We start from the raw sequence: 16947 nt of genomic DNA, 5'->3' as shown, positions 1-16947 counted from the left end.
ATCTTGATTCTGGTGTTTTTTCCCCTCATATGCAAATACCATTCCTCAAGTGAAACCGATTGTCACAGCAAGTATGTTGAGCCTTGAGTGTAATGAAGCTCATTTATCAGTGTCTGGGGCCCCCTGACTTTATAAAAGTTAAAGAGGGACACATTTCAGAAATGCACTTCAGCACTGAAGAAAATGCCCATGTTTCCTGTTGGAGAAGGTGGTTGGTTTTGTTTTTCGGTTGCTTGAGAAAATAATAGAGAAAAGCTGATGTGAGGACATGGGCGTTTTGTTTGACGGGAGCTTTGGCAAACTGCACATTCCTTTTCTGGTGTTGCTCACACGTCATTTTAATATGAAAAGGCACCTGTCTTTTGTCTCAGGACACATTTACCTTTCAGCATTTCAGATGGTGAAATGGGAGGTACCCGAAAAAGTTATTTTTGTTTTATGGGTTTTGGGAATCCATTCAATACCTGGTGTTTTCTTTAGACTTTATTATGCCTTCTGCTGGGTAAATGTCATGGAAATGCATTGAGTGACTCTTAAGCCTTTTCTTTAACCAGAATTGAAAGAGACAGCAGTTCTCATAATAAGTCAGTTTGTTGACTGTTCCAAGAAAAAAAAACCCTGATGAGAGTTCTCATTTTCCCAGGATACTTAATTAGAATATTATTTAAATAATCCTTGTGAATACACACAGAGGCCATCATGGATATAAAATTGTATTAGCTTGAACCGCCAGTGTGGAATTAAGAGTTTTCAAACAGAAATTAACAGACCCTCTTTTTTGGTATGTTCTCTTTTTAATCTTTTCAGGACCCTTTAAAGAAATTAGAGGGCTTGTTATTAGGTTTGGTTAACATTTTCCTTTTTTGGAGATTTTCATAGTTTAGATCAGTTTTTACAAAGAACTGAAAGAGGACAGGTTATGCTGAAAAATGATCAAAAGGTAGAAATGGCTTATGGATTGGTCATGGGACTTAAGAGACCTTCACTTCAGAATCAAAAGCCTAAAATAATAACTGCACCCCAGGGTAAGCATAGTGTTACCCATCTTGTTTCTTTGATTTTTCTTATACATTAGCAACTTGATGTCTGGACTTAAAAAAAAATCACTAAGACTTATTTATGAAGACATATAACACACCATTTCCTATCATTTTATTACTCCATAGGGTAATACAGGCAATAAAAATCAAAGGTGATCTGATGGTGGAAGCAAAACTTCTGATTATTTTGAAAAAATATTTAAATACATTTTCAAAGACTTTGCTCCTGAGGATTTTAAGTGTATCTGTGGGTTAGACCGAAAAAAAAAGATGGGCATGCTATGTTATTTTTAGCCTGTTTCTAGGAAAAACAGTTTTGAATAACACATTTGCAGAATTCTGATTCAGATGAGTTTAAGGACAATTCACCATTCCTGAAGAAATTGCTAGAAATTCTGTTTACTGTCACCACCATTCAGACTGCTGCAGAGCAGCTGTGCATCAGAGAAGCACAGATCCTGGGAGATAGATGTCCAACTCCTATTATTGTCCAGATTAACCCTTTCCATAGGAAACTGTTCATGGAAAATTAATCTCTACTTCTGTCCCCACCACATTAGAGTGAGCGTTCTGTTTTCTGGGAAGATTTAAAGGAAAGAAGGGCAGATGGATGAAGGATTCTCTCCATTATATCTTTTCAGGACTCATTTATACATATTACAGTATATCTTACAAACTTATTATCTTAATTAGTTTTTACTCACATTGTGAAGTTAGTTTCTCTTACCATAATTTATTTATAAGTTTGTACCCCTTAAATTGCTTCAACGCACAAGCATACACTATAACATGCAGTTTCAATACAAAGTCGTAGTCCCTATGCATCGTTTTTGTATCCATTTTTAAAACTTAACTAGTCCTGAGAGAGCATTGATTGATCTTTATTTTTTAATGAAATGCTGGGCACTCAGCAGATACGACAGAAACCTAGGTCAGTCTTGAGCAAGGAGCAGAAGCCTGCTCTCCACCTGATCCAAGCAGCCAACTTGTTCCCTTCACCCCCAGAGCTCAGCCTCTAGTTGTGAAGAAAGATTTGAAGATCTTATTTTCTTTTTCTCCCCTCTTCTTTTTTCTAAGTATGGAGATAGAATACCTAAACTCTTGTTGTATTAATGAGGAAATGGGTATAAGAAATGCTGTCCAATAAATATTTCTGAATATTAAAAAGAAAATATACATTTTTGTAAGGAAAGTTTCAAGGAAAACTCATCTATTGCTCACATAATTGTTTACTATTTTCTGATACAGGTTCTCCCTGACCCTCCCCACCCCAGATGAGAATATTTACATTATTTTTTTATGCATTCATTCACCACTTCATATTCTTCTCAGTGGTAAAGAATCCACCTGCCAGTGTAGGAGATGCGGGTTTGATCCCTGGGTCAGGAAGATCCCCTGGAGGAAATGGTAGCCCACTCCAGTATTCTTGTCTGAAAATTCCAGAGGAGCCTGCCGGGCTATAGTCTGTGGGGTTACAAAGAGTGGGACATGACACAGCTGAGCACACACGCATTAACCACTTACCCCCTAACAACGTATAAGTTATATATTATTTTCATTGGTTTTATTCATGAAGTAGGGTTATATCTGCCTCTTAAGTATTTTGCTGGCCTTGTCTTTCATGATCATTATTGTACCTGATTCCACCTCACAGAATACTTCCCAGATTTTGCACTAAATTTCCTCCTCCATATTTGTGGGCCCACAGAAATCCTTGCCATAGTTGTTGTTTTCTCTGCTTCTCCTTTAAAATGTCCACCTGAGCAATGATGCCAAACATCTGAGCTCCTGTTTTCTGATCCTTCCTTGAGTGTGTCTGTCTTTCCAGACTCAGTAGAATTATCGTTCCTCATCTTGCATGCTGGTCATGGTAGCACAACTCTATTGAAAGGTGATGGAGCTGGGTGGGGCTCCATCACTGTAGAATCAGTGCTGTTTGGTTACCAGCTAAAATATACAGAGATGTTCCTGACCCCACTCATCCTCATAAGGAAGATTTACTCATTATTGTGCTTTTATAATGAGCAGAAGAGATCCTAAAGACTTTTAAAAACCTGATGGAATTGGGTGAGGCTTTTAAGAGAATCACTCATTTCGTGAACCAGAACCTTCAGTTTAAAGCAATGGACATGAAATGTCAAGGGTGTTCATTACTGAGAGAACTGTTAGAATTTTAGTCAAGGATCCTGAGTTGAGAGGAAGTGATTATTTTATCAACAAAATATTCCCTCACCTACCCATCCCAGACTAGCAATGTATGTTATATAACCTGATTAAGTTAACATAATCAGAAAGCCTGCCCCAAGCTGAGGTACCGTTCACTTACATCAAGGGTCAGCAAACTTCCTGTAGTAAACCTTTGAGATATTGCAGGTCATACCTTCTTATTGCAATACTCAATTTCACTGTCACTGAAAAACAGCCATAAACAATATGCAAACAAATGAGTGAGACGGTGTTCCAATAAAAACTTATTCATGGACTCTAAAATTTGAATCTCATATGATTTTCACATGCCATGAAATAGCCCTCTTTCGTGTTTGTTTGTTTGTTTGTTTTCAGTGATGTAAAAGTGTGAAAATTGTTCTTAGCTTGCAAGTCTCATGAAACAGGCCACTGACTGGATTTGTCCTGGGGGCCACAGTTTCCCACACCTCCTATAGATTTTCAAATGGAAAGGGCACAAGTACCATTATTAAACAGTCAAATTGAAAGTAAGAGTATGTATAGGTGCCTAAATGGGGTGTACAAGGAAATTCAGAGAGTCTCCAAGACAACAGACTGTCCCCATGGTGGCCATGCCAGCCTCTAGCATCCTTCTTGCTCTGAAACTGAAGCCTGTCTCCTTCTATTACTTCTCCTTACTTCCAGGCCCATCCCAGGTCTGGGGCCCCTTCCTCTCACTTTAACTGCAATGGCAAGACAAGAGTATGGCAGCTTTTCTAACCCTGGTCATATTCATACTGCACTTTCCCAGCGAGATAGAAACACATATCCTCTCAGCACACAACTGAGCAGTGCTTTTCCTCAATTAAAATCTTTTATTCTTTTTTTCTGAGACCTGTACTCATTGTAGCTGGTTCTATACACAACAAGAGATATCTAGGAGATGCCTGTTGGTGACAAAGACTCAGTGAGCTGAGCTCAGTGCCTCCAAAATGAATGTGCTTTTGAAGATACGATTTTTATCAAGCTCAGCTTAGTAGAACCTATGTTCATGATGTAAACTTCAAAAGCATGCAGTGATGACATGTCAGTAAAAGTATTTTAGCAGTTGCCATGGATATACTGTATGTGCATGCATGCTTAGTCATATCCAACTCTTGACCCTATGGACTGTAGCCCACCAGGCTTCTCTGTCCGTGGGATTTCCTAGGCAGGAACCCTGGAGTGGGTTGCCATTTTCTCCTCCAGAGGATCTTCCTGACCCAGGGACCAAACCCACATCTCCTGCATCACAGACAGATTCTGTATCACTGAGCCACTTGGGAAGCCTGGATATACTGTATAGTGGACTGCCAATCTTCTTAAGTTATAGGTTTTGCTGACTTAAAAAAAATTTTTTTCTGTTAAATTCTGATCAGTCAATACCTGTCAGTGCAGATTTTTGTCTCTAGAGAACATCCAGAATGAGTCAGAAGTGAAGTTTTGGATTAAGCTGGTCATTAGGCATCTACTTGATGGGAGCCCTTTCAGAGTAACCTGGAGCTTTCTGTGGATCACAGTTGGTGCACCAGTATTTCTAGAGTTAACTGAGCTGTACTATTCATGCGGTTCTGTGAAAGTGCCACTTGATCCCAAAAGGACCTATATAGTGAACATTCATTTAACAGCTGAACAAAAACTGCTGAGTCTGGTTCAGTCTTAGTTTTCCCATGTAGGCATGACTTGTACATCCCATTCACAGGGCTTAGTAGTTGCCTGTGTACACACCTCGGTGTGAGCATGTCTGTGTTTGTGTTGCAGTTTTATTAATTTATTCAAACACTATTTGACACATACTCTGAGCTCTGAGGATATAGAAATAGATGTGTGATTCTTAATCTCTATGTTCAGAAACTGGTAAAGGGGAAAAGCATCTAGACAAAATCTGTATGATATATTGTGATGGGTGACTTAATAGAAATAGGAGTTGAATAATTGGAAAGTATCTAAGAAGGTAGAGTCAGCGTTGTCTGAGGATGTGACAAAGTTTCAATGGGAAAAAGAATTTGGAGCATAGTGAAAAACACTCAATTTGGAACCAAACACATCTATTTACTGGCTTCAGGCAAGTTATTTTACTACCTTCATCCTCAGTTTTATCACCTATAAAATGGATTTAACAAAACTCACTTTGCAGCTCTGTATGTGTGTGTGCTTAGTCACTAAAGTCATGTTGGACTCTTGTGATCCTGTGGACTGTAGCCTGCCAGGCTCCTCTGTCCCTGGGGTTCTCCAGGAAAGGATACTGGAGTGGGTTGCCTTGCCCTCTTTCAGGGGATTGCAGCTGTGTATCTTGGGGTCTAAAAGTCGTGTGGCTCAGTTGTATAAAGAATCTGCCTACCAAAGCAGGAGACGCCAGAGACATGGGGTTCAATCCCTGGGTCAGGAAGATCCTCTGGAGAAAGAAATGGCAGCCCACTCCAGTATTCTTGCCTGGGAAATCTCATGGACAGAGGAACCTGGTGGGCTATAGTCCATGGGATTGCAAAGAACTGGATGCGACAGAGCACACACACATGTTGGGGTCAGCCAATAGCTCTCTGCTCCCTGCCTTAGGCCTTTTCGCCAAACTCCACATAGGGCCAAGCAGTGTGTGGTTAACTATTGGATGGAGGGGGCAGAAGAGAGATCAGTTCTTGTGGGGTTACCTGGGGACAGGGCTTCCATTCTGAATGAGAGCCAGGAAAAAGTACACCTGGGTCAACTATTGTCCCTCTCCCCCGGGAACTCATTTGGACAACGGATAGCGTATCGCTTCCCAACAAAGCCTTTGCATATTTTACTGTCTTTACAAGTTGACTGAGGGATGTGGTCAAATTACATACTTCTTCAGACTGTTTTTTGCTGTGGCTTTCAACACTCAGACCAACCTGATGATTCCTCAGGACTTGCCCTAATTCTTAAGTCCCTGAAGAAGATATTTAAACTTCACACTACTAAGATATCTAGGATTCTTTCCCAGGAGACAAACAGTTGTTTATTGTTATTTAACCTCTAAGTCATTCCCAACTCTTTGTGACCCCATGGACAACAGTAGTTTATACATAATATAAATAATAACTGTTTATAAATAATAAGAACTTAGTACCTAATTTTTGTGCCCTAAAATAGCTTTTAAGTGTCTAAGTGATGCACTTTTGGGAGCAGTATTGCAACAAAACATAGAAATCATTACCCTTTATAATTCTTTATGAGTTTCAATCCTTTAGCCACATCAGCCTAGGCAGAGCTCTCTCACATGCCTTTCTAGTCTACCCATGGTGATTATACACCAGAGTTATCAGTCTACGCCTTCTGATGGTTTGACTGCAAAGTAACTTACCCATAACTGAAGATGCAAGTGTTAAGTAACCTCCCCATTGTCAGAGCAAGAGAGATTAGATTGAAACCCCCATCTGTGCGACCCAAAACCTGCTGGCAGGGTGGTTAGGTTTCTTGACAAAGGGCCACCAAATGGAAAATCCACTGAGGACAGTCATGTCCCCAGATAATCACATTGGCTAGATTGTTCGGGAGAAATGATGGAGCACAGTATTATGTCCCTTTGTTTCTTCCAGGAGAGAAACCCTACAAGTGTACCTGGGAAGGCTGCACCTGGAAGTTCGCTCGTTCGGATGAACTGACGAGGCATTACCGCAAACACACAGGAGTGAAGCCATTCAAGTGCGCAGACTGTGACCGCAGCTTCTCCCGGTCAGATCACTTGGCCCTGCACCGCCGGAGGCACATGCTGGTGTGAGGAAGGCTACTTGTCCAGCTGAGCGTAAGAGCTGGATCTCTTAGCGGCACCCCATTCAGCAGGGCTGGATCCCCTTCACAGTGTTAACACAAAAGGGCATCACCATCCCACGATGTCTGAAAGCAGAGCAGGAGAAAGAAGTGGTAACACTTCTCCTTTCGGTCTGAAGGTAACCCCCCCGTCACGACTACACGAGAAACGACTTCACGCTGGCCTGGGAGATCAGTGACACAGATGCTGAAGAGACAGGCATTGTTTTCCGTGCTGTGTCCTCTGCCATTTCAAGATGTTTGTAGTTTGTACATTTTCTGAGCTGTCAGACGTTTTGTTATTGATACTTTTAAAGGTCATCTACCACAAATTGATGGCTAGAGCAAGACCTTGTAAATTTGGATTATTCTCCCATCATCCCACCCCTGAACCCCTTTTTACAAGTAAGATATTAATAGAACCCACATCCAATCTGTTACCAGCAACCAGCCTGAAAGTAGAAAAGAAGAAACTGTTGGAAAGATTCCAATACCTGAAAAGAAAGGAGCGCTCAGGCAGCCCTTTTGCAATAGCGATGGTGACCACTAGATATCACTGCGACTTGTCATTATGCCATGCCCTGGAGAAAACCAACATTGATTCTTTTCATCTGTTTGTTGTTGATTGTTTTTGTTTTGTTCTGCTTCTGTTTTGTTCATCTGTTTGAGCAGAGGGGCAGCGACATTTCAGTTGGAGTCTAGTCCTGGTGTCCTCCCTGGCGTGGACGGGCACAGAGTCGTTCTGTTGTTGAATAGGAAGAGCCTGTCTAAAAAAACTACTGCCCCACTTCAAATTGCAGTGTTCTGTCAGCTAGGCATCATCTCTTCCTGCCCCTAGTATTTGATTACAAGGAATCGGGGGAAAAAAAACTTTCTTAGACACACTGGCACCAAGGTAAGAGGTGGGGCGGCCCAGGCAAAGTCAGTGAACATGAAAAAAGTCAGACAAAGCAGAGATGGAGATAATGCGCCTCTTGAGGAGAAAAGCAATAACAAATAAAAGGACTTTCCTACAATCACTTCACTGAGGACTCACGTTACCAATTTTCATACTTACTATAGGGATTGTAAAAACACCCCAGCATTTTAGAGGTCTTGGCTACATTTACAGCACTGAGGTAATCTTTCTGCTGTTTGTTGTCCTGCTTGGTTGAGTACCACAATTAGAGATTATGCTCCCCCTTTTCTTGTTTGAAAACAGTCATTTGGTGACTAGAGAGGCCACGAAGGCATAGCTGGGAATTAACTGTTGGGTGAATGGGTCAGTTCTCCTTGGAACTGAGTCAGTGGGAAGGGAATGCTCCCCAAGGAAAGCCTGACATGGTGCTAGTTTCCACCCTTGGAGAGCTAAGGATAAATGACTCTCCAATAGGTTCTTCTCTATAGATTTCATTTTCTAAACTATATTAGGACCCAATACAACGGCATGTGCAGGGATGAACCCACTCATCCTGTGCTGAGGGTGAGAGGAAATTATAGTCCTGTAAACCCCCTTGAGTTATGAGCCTTTTTTGCAACTAGCGAAGTCTATAGTAAACAAAGCAATACATCACCAATGAGCATTCTTTCAGAAAAATTACCATATTTTTTCCCCCACTAAAAGCTGAATTTTTTCAGCTTTCTGTAGCCAAGGGGCTTGGTAAGGTTTTATTGTCATTGCTGTTATCGTTAAGATTTTTTTATAGCTTAGATATAAGAAGTTGCCAGCATAGACCTTTGCATTATATTTTAATTAATTACAAACACTTGATTTGGGGAATTGCACAAATTAACCTCACCATATTACTAGCTCATTTTTAAAGATTTAAACATTCTGAAATAATTGCTGGTTCTAGAAATATCGTCTTTAGGATTATCTTCTAATTCAGATCATCTTAATTCTGATGAAACAAAAAAACTAGAAACATTGGAACAAGGATAACTTGTGTTGGATGGCTTTAAAAGGAATGTTTTTAATGTTCAAGCAAGAGCATAATGATTTTCAGGTCAAGTTCTGTCTTCAAAAACACATGCTCTATATTTTCTGCCAGGTCTGAAAAATTCATCAGGCAATTTCCCTCCAACAAGGGCTGCAGTTCTATGGGTAAATAGCTTCTGTAGCTACACAGTGTACTACCCACCAAGCACTGGGTTTATGGCTTTTTGTTTTTTTTCTTTTACACCAACTGGAAAGTTTTACCTGTACTGTAAGCAACTCGTGCATCTCATTGCCTGTGACCATTTTGAATAGAAAGACCAGTGTTGGTTACCGGTCAGTGGCAAAGAACACAGAGCATGGTGAATACAGCTGTGAAGCCCTCTACTAGTCCTAGAATTTAGCTGGCAGGAAAGAGGTGAATCACTGAGGGTGAAGAGCAGACGATTTAATTCTGCTTTCTCTCATAAGAAGGGCCAGTCCTTTTCTCTGCTGAGAGATCCTGAGAGTGTTACAGGTAGAAATGGTTTTTAGAATTCATAGAACTGACAGGCAGTAGGAGCTTCCTGAATGACAGCTTGATTTCAATTTAGCACAGAATGAGATGAGCTGCTCCCCTCTAATAGCATAGGAAAAATTAAGGGACGTGAGCTTGTCTGCTTGCCTTCTGAAGGTGGGAACCCAACTGAGACAGTAAGTTTACTGATAAAACCTGTCAGCATTACGCCATTTCCCCCTTTTGATGTATTGATACTTCTAAGGAGGGAATCCAAGCACAAGTAGTGAATGAGTTGCTGATCTAGTCCCAGACTGAAACTTACCTGAGGCTTGTCTGGAAACAAGTTTGTCTTGAAACAATTATAACAAATAATCCTTGGTGAATTTTCTACAAGTGTTTCCCCATAGAAAGGAAGGTGGTTTGGAAGAGAAGGAATTACATTTTTAAGTAAGAATATCTTCAGGCACGGAAAAGCCTCCTGCATCTCATCTGATATCTGTTCTAGCCTCTTTTAAAAAGCACAGTAGATGATTAACAGCAGAAAAGGAGTCAAATCCAAAGAATTTCTCAGTTGTACCCTAACTGGATGCATTCTTTGGTGTTAAATTTGAAGTCATTCAGTTTGCAGCTGGGCATATGTGTATGTTTGGGAATTTAGACACAGGTAGCTATAATGGCTTTGGAAGCTACAGTTGACCTGACTGTCTCTTTGCATTGTAGAGATTGATTTCAAGGAAGTTAATGTTATTTGAAAAGTTAAGAAGTTCAGACATTGAAGTTTTAATAGATTCCCTCCTCCTATTCTGATCTTAGGTTGTTTGGGTAAAAACTCACACTTGCCCATCCAGTTCCAGCCCCATCCCATCAACTGCATGTGGACTTTGAGAAGCCTGCTTGATAACTTGTCTTAAGTTTTATTAAGGCATTTAGAGTAAAATTTCTAATGGCTTTACCATAAAATTACACTGTTGCCTGGAATTACTTTTATGGAACACTATGGGACATTTATTTTCAAAGGCAGTTGAATAACAGTAACACAAACCACATTTTTTTATTGAAAAAAAAAAAGAGCACTTTTTGTTCACTTTACAAGTTTAAGTGGAAAATAGAAAGAGGAACTTCAGGGGAAAAAACTTGCAAAATACTACAGTGTTTACAAATGCCAGTTCTAGATGATTAAAAGGGCCATTCTCATTAAGGTTGAAATTTGGATCAGCTTATACAAAGATTGTGTTCATTTTTATGCAATTGTTTTAACTTCAAATTTCTATTTGTGTTTTCAACATAAATACAATTCTGCACTTTGAAATCAGTTCATTAGCGTGATAACATATATATGGATAAAGACGCAGTATTTCTTACTCTGTACTTTATTTATTATACTTACCAAAGTTGCAATTGAGTAAATCTGGTGAGGTGAGGCCTTCAAATGTATTAATACGCCTTTGTTGTATTGTTATGACTGCTTAGAAGTGTAGCCATGATGTTGTTATAAAGGTGTCTTAATGTTTATAGTAAGGAATGACAGAATTTCAGCAGTGTTAAGAATACCAGCATTCGTGATATGTTGAGTTACAGTCTTTGTAAAGGATTGAGCGTGAGATAACTCATATGAATCTTAGTAGGCCCAGGAAGCCTTAATATTCATAGTCCATAATCCAGTCTCCGATTTTACTCTTTACTGTTTAAGCCTGTAAATTTAGGAGGTAAATGTACTCTACAATTTCATTGATCATATCTCTTCCTTCAACTTTTCTGGGGTAGTGCATTTCACACACACAAAAGATGTTTCCATTTGATTTGGTTTGGTTTAGAAAAGGGGTTTGGTAAGCCATGTCTTCCATATCACATTTCTCATATCCCCACAATGCCTTCCACTTACCTGTACTGGCACCCCCAACACATGCACACCTGTATACACACTTGTATATGCAGCAGCCAGTGGACTAATAAATATCAACAAAGAACTTTTTTAAAAAGAATGAATTTGTAATAATCCATGCTGTCTGGAAATGTAAGTTATTTACCTTATTAGGGAATCAGCTTATAATGCTATATATGACTTTGCCTGCATTTTATAGTTAAGAAGTGTACATAAAAATTTTAAATGCTATATTTTCACAGTTTCATTATAGAATAATGTCTGTTTAGCAACCCATGTCCATTGGTACTTTAAATATGCTGAATACTGTGCAATTGCAATAGAAATTCAGATTTTCATAAGAAAATGAAATAGGGTACTGCATCTTAAAAAAATAGAGTGAAGATATTTTGCTGTATTAGTAACATATGTGATAGTGGAAAAAAGTATTTTCAAACCCACAAATTTTACAGAGGTTGTAAATAGTTTGATGAAGTATATTGGGAAAAAGAGCTTCTAGTTTTCATCACAATAAAAAAAAAAAACTTGTTCAGATATGCCTTGTGTATCTTACACACAATTAGTGATATTGCCAGGGGGACTCTGTTCTGCCTTGTCAGGGCATAGCCCTTGCGCTCCCTAACAAAATGGGGTGGCTGCTTGTCTCAGTTTAGCCAGGATGGTTTAGAATGCAGTGAAGTCATTTTAAGTTGTAGCACACTGATTCCAGATGCATGCTCTTTGCCTGTAAAGAGGAAAAGAGCAGCACAGGATCTTTTGTGTTAAAAAGAATCATCTAGCAGTTGTTCTCTTTTCTCAGTTACCTTCCTCCTCGATGCAGTAATTCTTGATCAAAACAAATACAGACCCTCCGCAGGTGTTTGTTTTTGTTAAATCTCAGAGGGAGTACTTTTAGCAGTAGCTACCTGTTGACAAGATGAATGCTATGGATATGGCCACATGTGAAATGATTCTATACTGGCAATAGGAATAGACTAATGCCCATTTTCAGAAATGAATTAAAAGCTGAAAGTGCCTGTCAATAAATTTTATGACCAATGAGAGATTCCTGTACTTTTACACAGCAATAATTCTTTATCAAACTGGGTTTTTCCCCCACCTTTGGGAAACACACACACAGAGAAAATATATGCACACAATAAATTGAATCTGTTCATATATGCCCTCAAAAATTGTTTGGTGTGTTTTAAATATATTGCATCTTGCTTCTGTTAGCATTTCTTAATTTAATCTTTCTTACAGAGTATAAGAACGCCTGTCTAAACTTTATGATTATCTCCAGTATATATCCTGGCATGTGGCATTTATAATTTTGAGATGAAAACTTCACTGTGATTTGTCCGAAACTTATGAAGTACTTGTTTATAGTCCAAAAAGTTTTGCTCAGTTAACAAGAGCCAGTTTATTAAGAGCAAAACACTATAGACATTTGTTCCTTTTCCTTTATTTTATCCACTAATATCAAATGCACAAACCTATACCTTTCTTCATTTCCCTTCCCCCTAATATTTCCTGTTATCATCTAAGAACCATTTTGGAGTGAATATTAACACAGTTGTTTCTCCCCAAATGTCCACTGAAGTAAAACTGACATGTGGTAAGCCTAGCCTTGACCAAGGTTTACAGTTAGTCCTGGAAATGACCAGATTTACATTCAGAACATCCCAATATGTTCCTACCATTATTTTACTGCTAAATGTAAAGTCATGAATAGAAATATACAAGCAGATTATATGAAGAGACAAGAGCCCTGGAAATTCTCCAGTCCCATCATCTCAGAGCACAAATCCATCCAAACAAGCTATCAAGGGGTATCAGTAAAATTATACTCTTTCAGAGCCAAACATTTGGTAAGAGCAATTTTTAACGTATAACTGTGATTAAACACTCAGGCTTGAGACAGTGAAGACTACCATGATGGACAGTGTTCTCCAGAACCAGACCACAGGACTAGTAAACCATCTCCTGTTCCCCCCTCTACGTTTCAGAACAAAAAAGAAGGAAGTATGCTAGATGAGGGTATAAAATAATGATCAAAGTGTCAGAGTAACACTACTGCGTTCCTTAATTGTACTGAAGGCAAGTTTTTTGACTGGGCTGTTTTCTGCAAGTTGTCTGAAAGTACTAAAAGAACTTGAAAGGGCAAAAGTTCAGCAAACCGTGAAAATACTAGCTGTTCTTTAGTAAATCCTTACTATATGCCGAGCAGTGTACTGGGTAATTTTTAGACATATCACCTCTCATGTACAACAGTTCTAGATTTCATGGATGGGAAACCAAGGCACAGAGAGGATGGCTGAGTTGTCTGCAAACAGAAATCAGAGTAGGAGTGGAAGTTTACCTCTCTCAGGCTCCAAAGCCTTTATTCTCCCCAAGGCACTGCTGCACCTGTGTTCCCAAGAGCCAACTTTCCATATCTAACCCTTAAGTAGTTTTATTAGGGATGTGTAGTCATCAAATTTTCCAAATAAGATATAAGGACATGATCTGACCGTGGTGCATAAGATTTAAAATCAGTCTTCTGAAAACTCACACATGGAGAATCATTAAAAAACAAACACACCAACTGGCTATCTCCCTGGACTTCTCACCTGCCTCTGAAATGTTCGACCTGGAGATCCAGAATCATTTAAACACTTCCCTACCTGATGGCGTTTTAGAGCAGATTTTCTTGATTCTACATATTTCTTTATAGATGGAATAAAGGGTTTTCCACTTGTGTAGACCTTCCAGAGTGTGTTTAATTTGCATTTGAAGGTTACCTCCATGGAACTAGTCGTTGATAACAAGAGTCGACTTTTGGCGGTTGTAAATGGGTTGACAGTCGGGAACATTCAGATGATGAGCGAGAAGGGAGAATGGAAAATTCCTTTTCAGATTTCTCACCTAACAGTACCACCTTGTAATGTTTTCAATAGTCTTACAAATAATTTGCCTGTAGTATTATTGTTAGTTTAATTGAATTTTATCTAGGAAGCTATCCAACATCAGAGAAATGACACTCCCCCACCCCCCTTTTCTGTGTAGAGCACATTCTCTTGACAGTATTGATTCATGGAAGTACTAATGGACTTAGAAAACATTTGGAGAATGTCATTTCTCATGGTGTTTCTTTTTCTGAAAATGAATCTCCTGAATTACAATCTTTCTCCCTGTTATTTGGCTGAGGGAAGAGATAAAACTTGTGTAAACAAATTTCCTCCCATGCTGAAAGCAACTGTTTCGTGTGCACACAACCCATTGCAGAAAAGGGCTCTCTCAGTTAATTGGGTTTCAAAACAAGCAATAATTTCTCCACAGCAAAACCACAACTTTAAGCAAGTTGAAAAGAGATGAATAGTAGAAATAGTCACATTGGTACTTTATCTTTCTGGATTATATCTCTAGAAATTTTAAATGTTTGAGGCAACAGAGTCTGCCTTTTGTGCAAAGCAAGAAGCATTGATTCCTTGTGTGAATTAGTATATCTTGCTTTTTCCAAATGCAGGTTGAGGACGAGGGTAGAATTTGGATAAAATTCTAGTCAAAGTGCTCAAGTAATCAAAAAGTAGGATATTTTAGGGATGAAACATCTTCCCTTTCTGCTAATGTCATGCTCCTAAAATATAGTATAAAACATTTTAGAAAATGATGTTGCCCTACTTGTGTTTCTAGTTTTCCCATAGCAGAATTTTGTATTTACATCCAGACTACAAGATGTATTTTGTCCCTCAGAACTTGATTATATTGGATGGGTATAGTTGAACTGGGGCACTGGTGCCTATATTCAAGGCTCTTTCCTATCAACTTGTCTGTCTACACTTTGTTGTGTTTAAAAATTCATTAAAAAAAAAAAAAACAACCACCATCCCTACCCCCGCCCTGTGGAATGGGGGGGGCGCTGTATTGTTTTGTTCATGTCTATGTGGGACACATTGCATCACATGGCAAACCAACTCCCCGTGGATGTGAGATAACTACTTACAAAACCAGCTTGAAAACATCGTCTTCTGTATTATGTCATCCTGTATCATAATGCAATTATGTGTACCATAACGTGCTCATTTTAAAAAAAGAGAAACCAGCAAATTCATGTTTGTCCATAGAAGAATGTATTCAGAGCTTTCTGTGTTGTGAAATGATGAGAACAGACCACGTTTAAGATATACCCACCTGCCACTTAAAATGACTTAGTTATAATTAGTAGTAGTCTAGACGTTGCTCTCGGTGTGTGGGGGTCAGTTCAAACGTCATCCTCTTTTGAATAAATCTCTCGGTGGTATTTGAAAAAATACATGGGAATAAAGAAAAATATCATCTTTGGCCAAATCAAGCAGGCATCTTTTTCCTTTCCTTGACACTTAGCTCATTCTACTTGGTGATTGGATTACAAGAGCTGTGTAAAAAATACAAAAACATCCTTTCATTTACAAAACAGTTATTCTAGGCTTGAAGCCTCTGAACAGCAAATCAAATAGATGTGCTGCGTCTGATTCACTTATGTAATTTTACAAAAGGCTCCTGGGTCTCTGACCCCAGAGAGTTAGAATACCCAGAGGAGGTCCTCTGCATTAAAGGATTGAAACCCCCAATGATGCTGGCAAGCAAATGTATTAATTTCTTAAATCTTCATTTGGTTTTCTGTTCAGAGTTTTAATTGCAAATGAATTTATTTCTCCAGCTTATCTAAAGATCTAATTTCCCAATAGTTTCCTCTGCATTTATATACTCTGTAGTGTTTAGGCAACCCCTGTTATAAGTTTATTAATATTATGTAAGTGTTGTTCTTGTATTTATGTATAGTGTATGTATTGTAAATATACTCAGAGCTTTTTTCCTTTTACTGTAAAATGGTGATTTTTTTTTTTTTTTTTTTTTTTTGCCCTACGATAATGTAAAGGGAGACCCTCCTAATGAGATTCTCTCAGAGGATGATTATTCCAGTCTATTCTCAGAGATTTAAATGAACAAGTGTTATCGTTTTTAATGGTGTCTCAGACATATTCTGTTGGTGCATTGCTTTTCTGTATTCAACTTTCCTATGAATTGAGCTGTGAACCGAAATAGAGTTTAAACCTTTAACTGTATGCATTTGTATAATTATCTGAATGAAGGCATGAAGGTTAAATAAAGCATTTTGTATGGAACGAAACTCCCTAATTATTACTAAGGCTGATTCACACACTTTGGAAATCATGGTTATTACCATACTAATTAAATCTTTGTTATGAAAAGTTTTACCATTTGTGTATTGTAATTTAAAACAGAACAAGATAGACTGTATACTAAAAGATGAATAGAGGACGTTTTATTTTGTAACAACCAGGACCTAAAGTGGGATTCCTGAAAATATTTTAATGAGTGTAAAACTAAAAAGTGGTCCAGAAATATGAAGTGATATGAAAACAAGATATTTTTCAGAGCCTAAAATCGAATCTCTGTGAATGAATGAATTACATTACTTTTTGCACTTTGTGTATCGTTTAAGTGTAGAATGATCTATCTAGCATGTGACAAAGCTGGTTTATTTCTATAAAATCTTAAAACAATTACAAGGTTTGGAAAAATAAGACCACTAATGAGTGGAAAAGTGAAAGTATTCGTTGTGTCCCAACTCTTTGTGACTTCATGGACTGCAGCCCACCAGGCTCCTCTGTCC

At 38.6% G+C, this 16947-nt stretch overlaps 1 protein-coding gene across 3 annotated transcripts in view; it reads left to right on the top strand.

Moving 5' to 3' along the window:
* KLF12 (Kruppel like factor 12) overlaps positions 1–16528 on the top strand; it is a 523318-nt gene extending 506790 nt beyond the window's left edge. For all 3 annotated transcript variants that reach the window (XM_040266873.1, XM_040266871.1, XM_040266872.1), the window contains one exon: positions 6803–16528. In XM_040266873.1, coding sequence (XP_040122807.1) covers positions 6803–6984 — 182 coding nt within the window. In that variant the 3' untranslated portion in view covers positions 6985–16528. The remainder of the gene's footprint in view (positions 1–6802) is intronic.
* Positions 16529–16947: the final 419 nt, after the last annotated feature.

This window comes from Oryx dammah, unplaced genomic scaffold, assembly GCF_014754425.2.
Source record: "Oryx dammah isolate SB20612 unplaced genomic scaffold, SCBI_Odam_1.1 HiC_scaffold_24, whole genome shotgun sequence".
Classification (NCBI taxonomy): Eukaryota; Metazoa; Chordata; class Mammalia; order Artiodactyla; family Bovidae; genus Oryx; species Oryx dammah.
The sequence above is the reverse complement of the archived record's forward strand: the minus strand, read 5'-3'. Positions and strand labels throughout refer to the sequence as shown.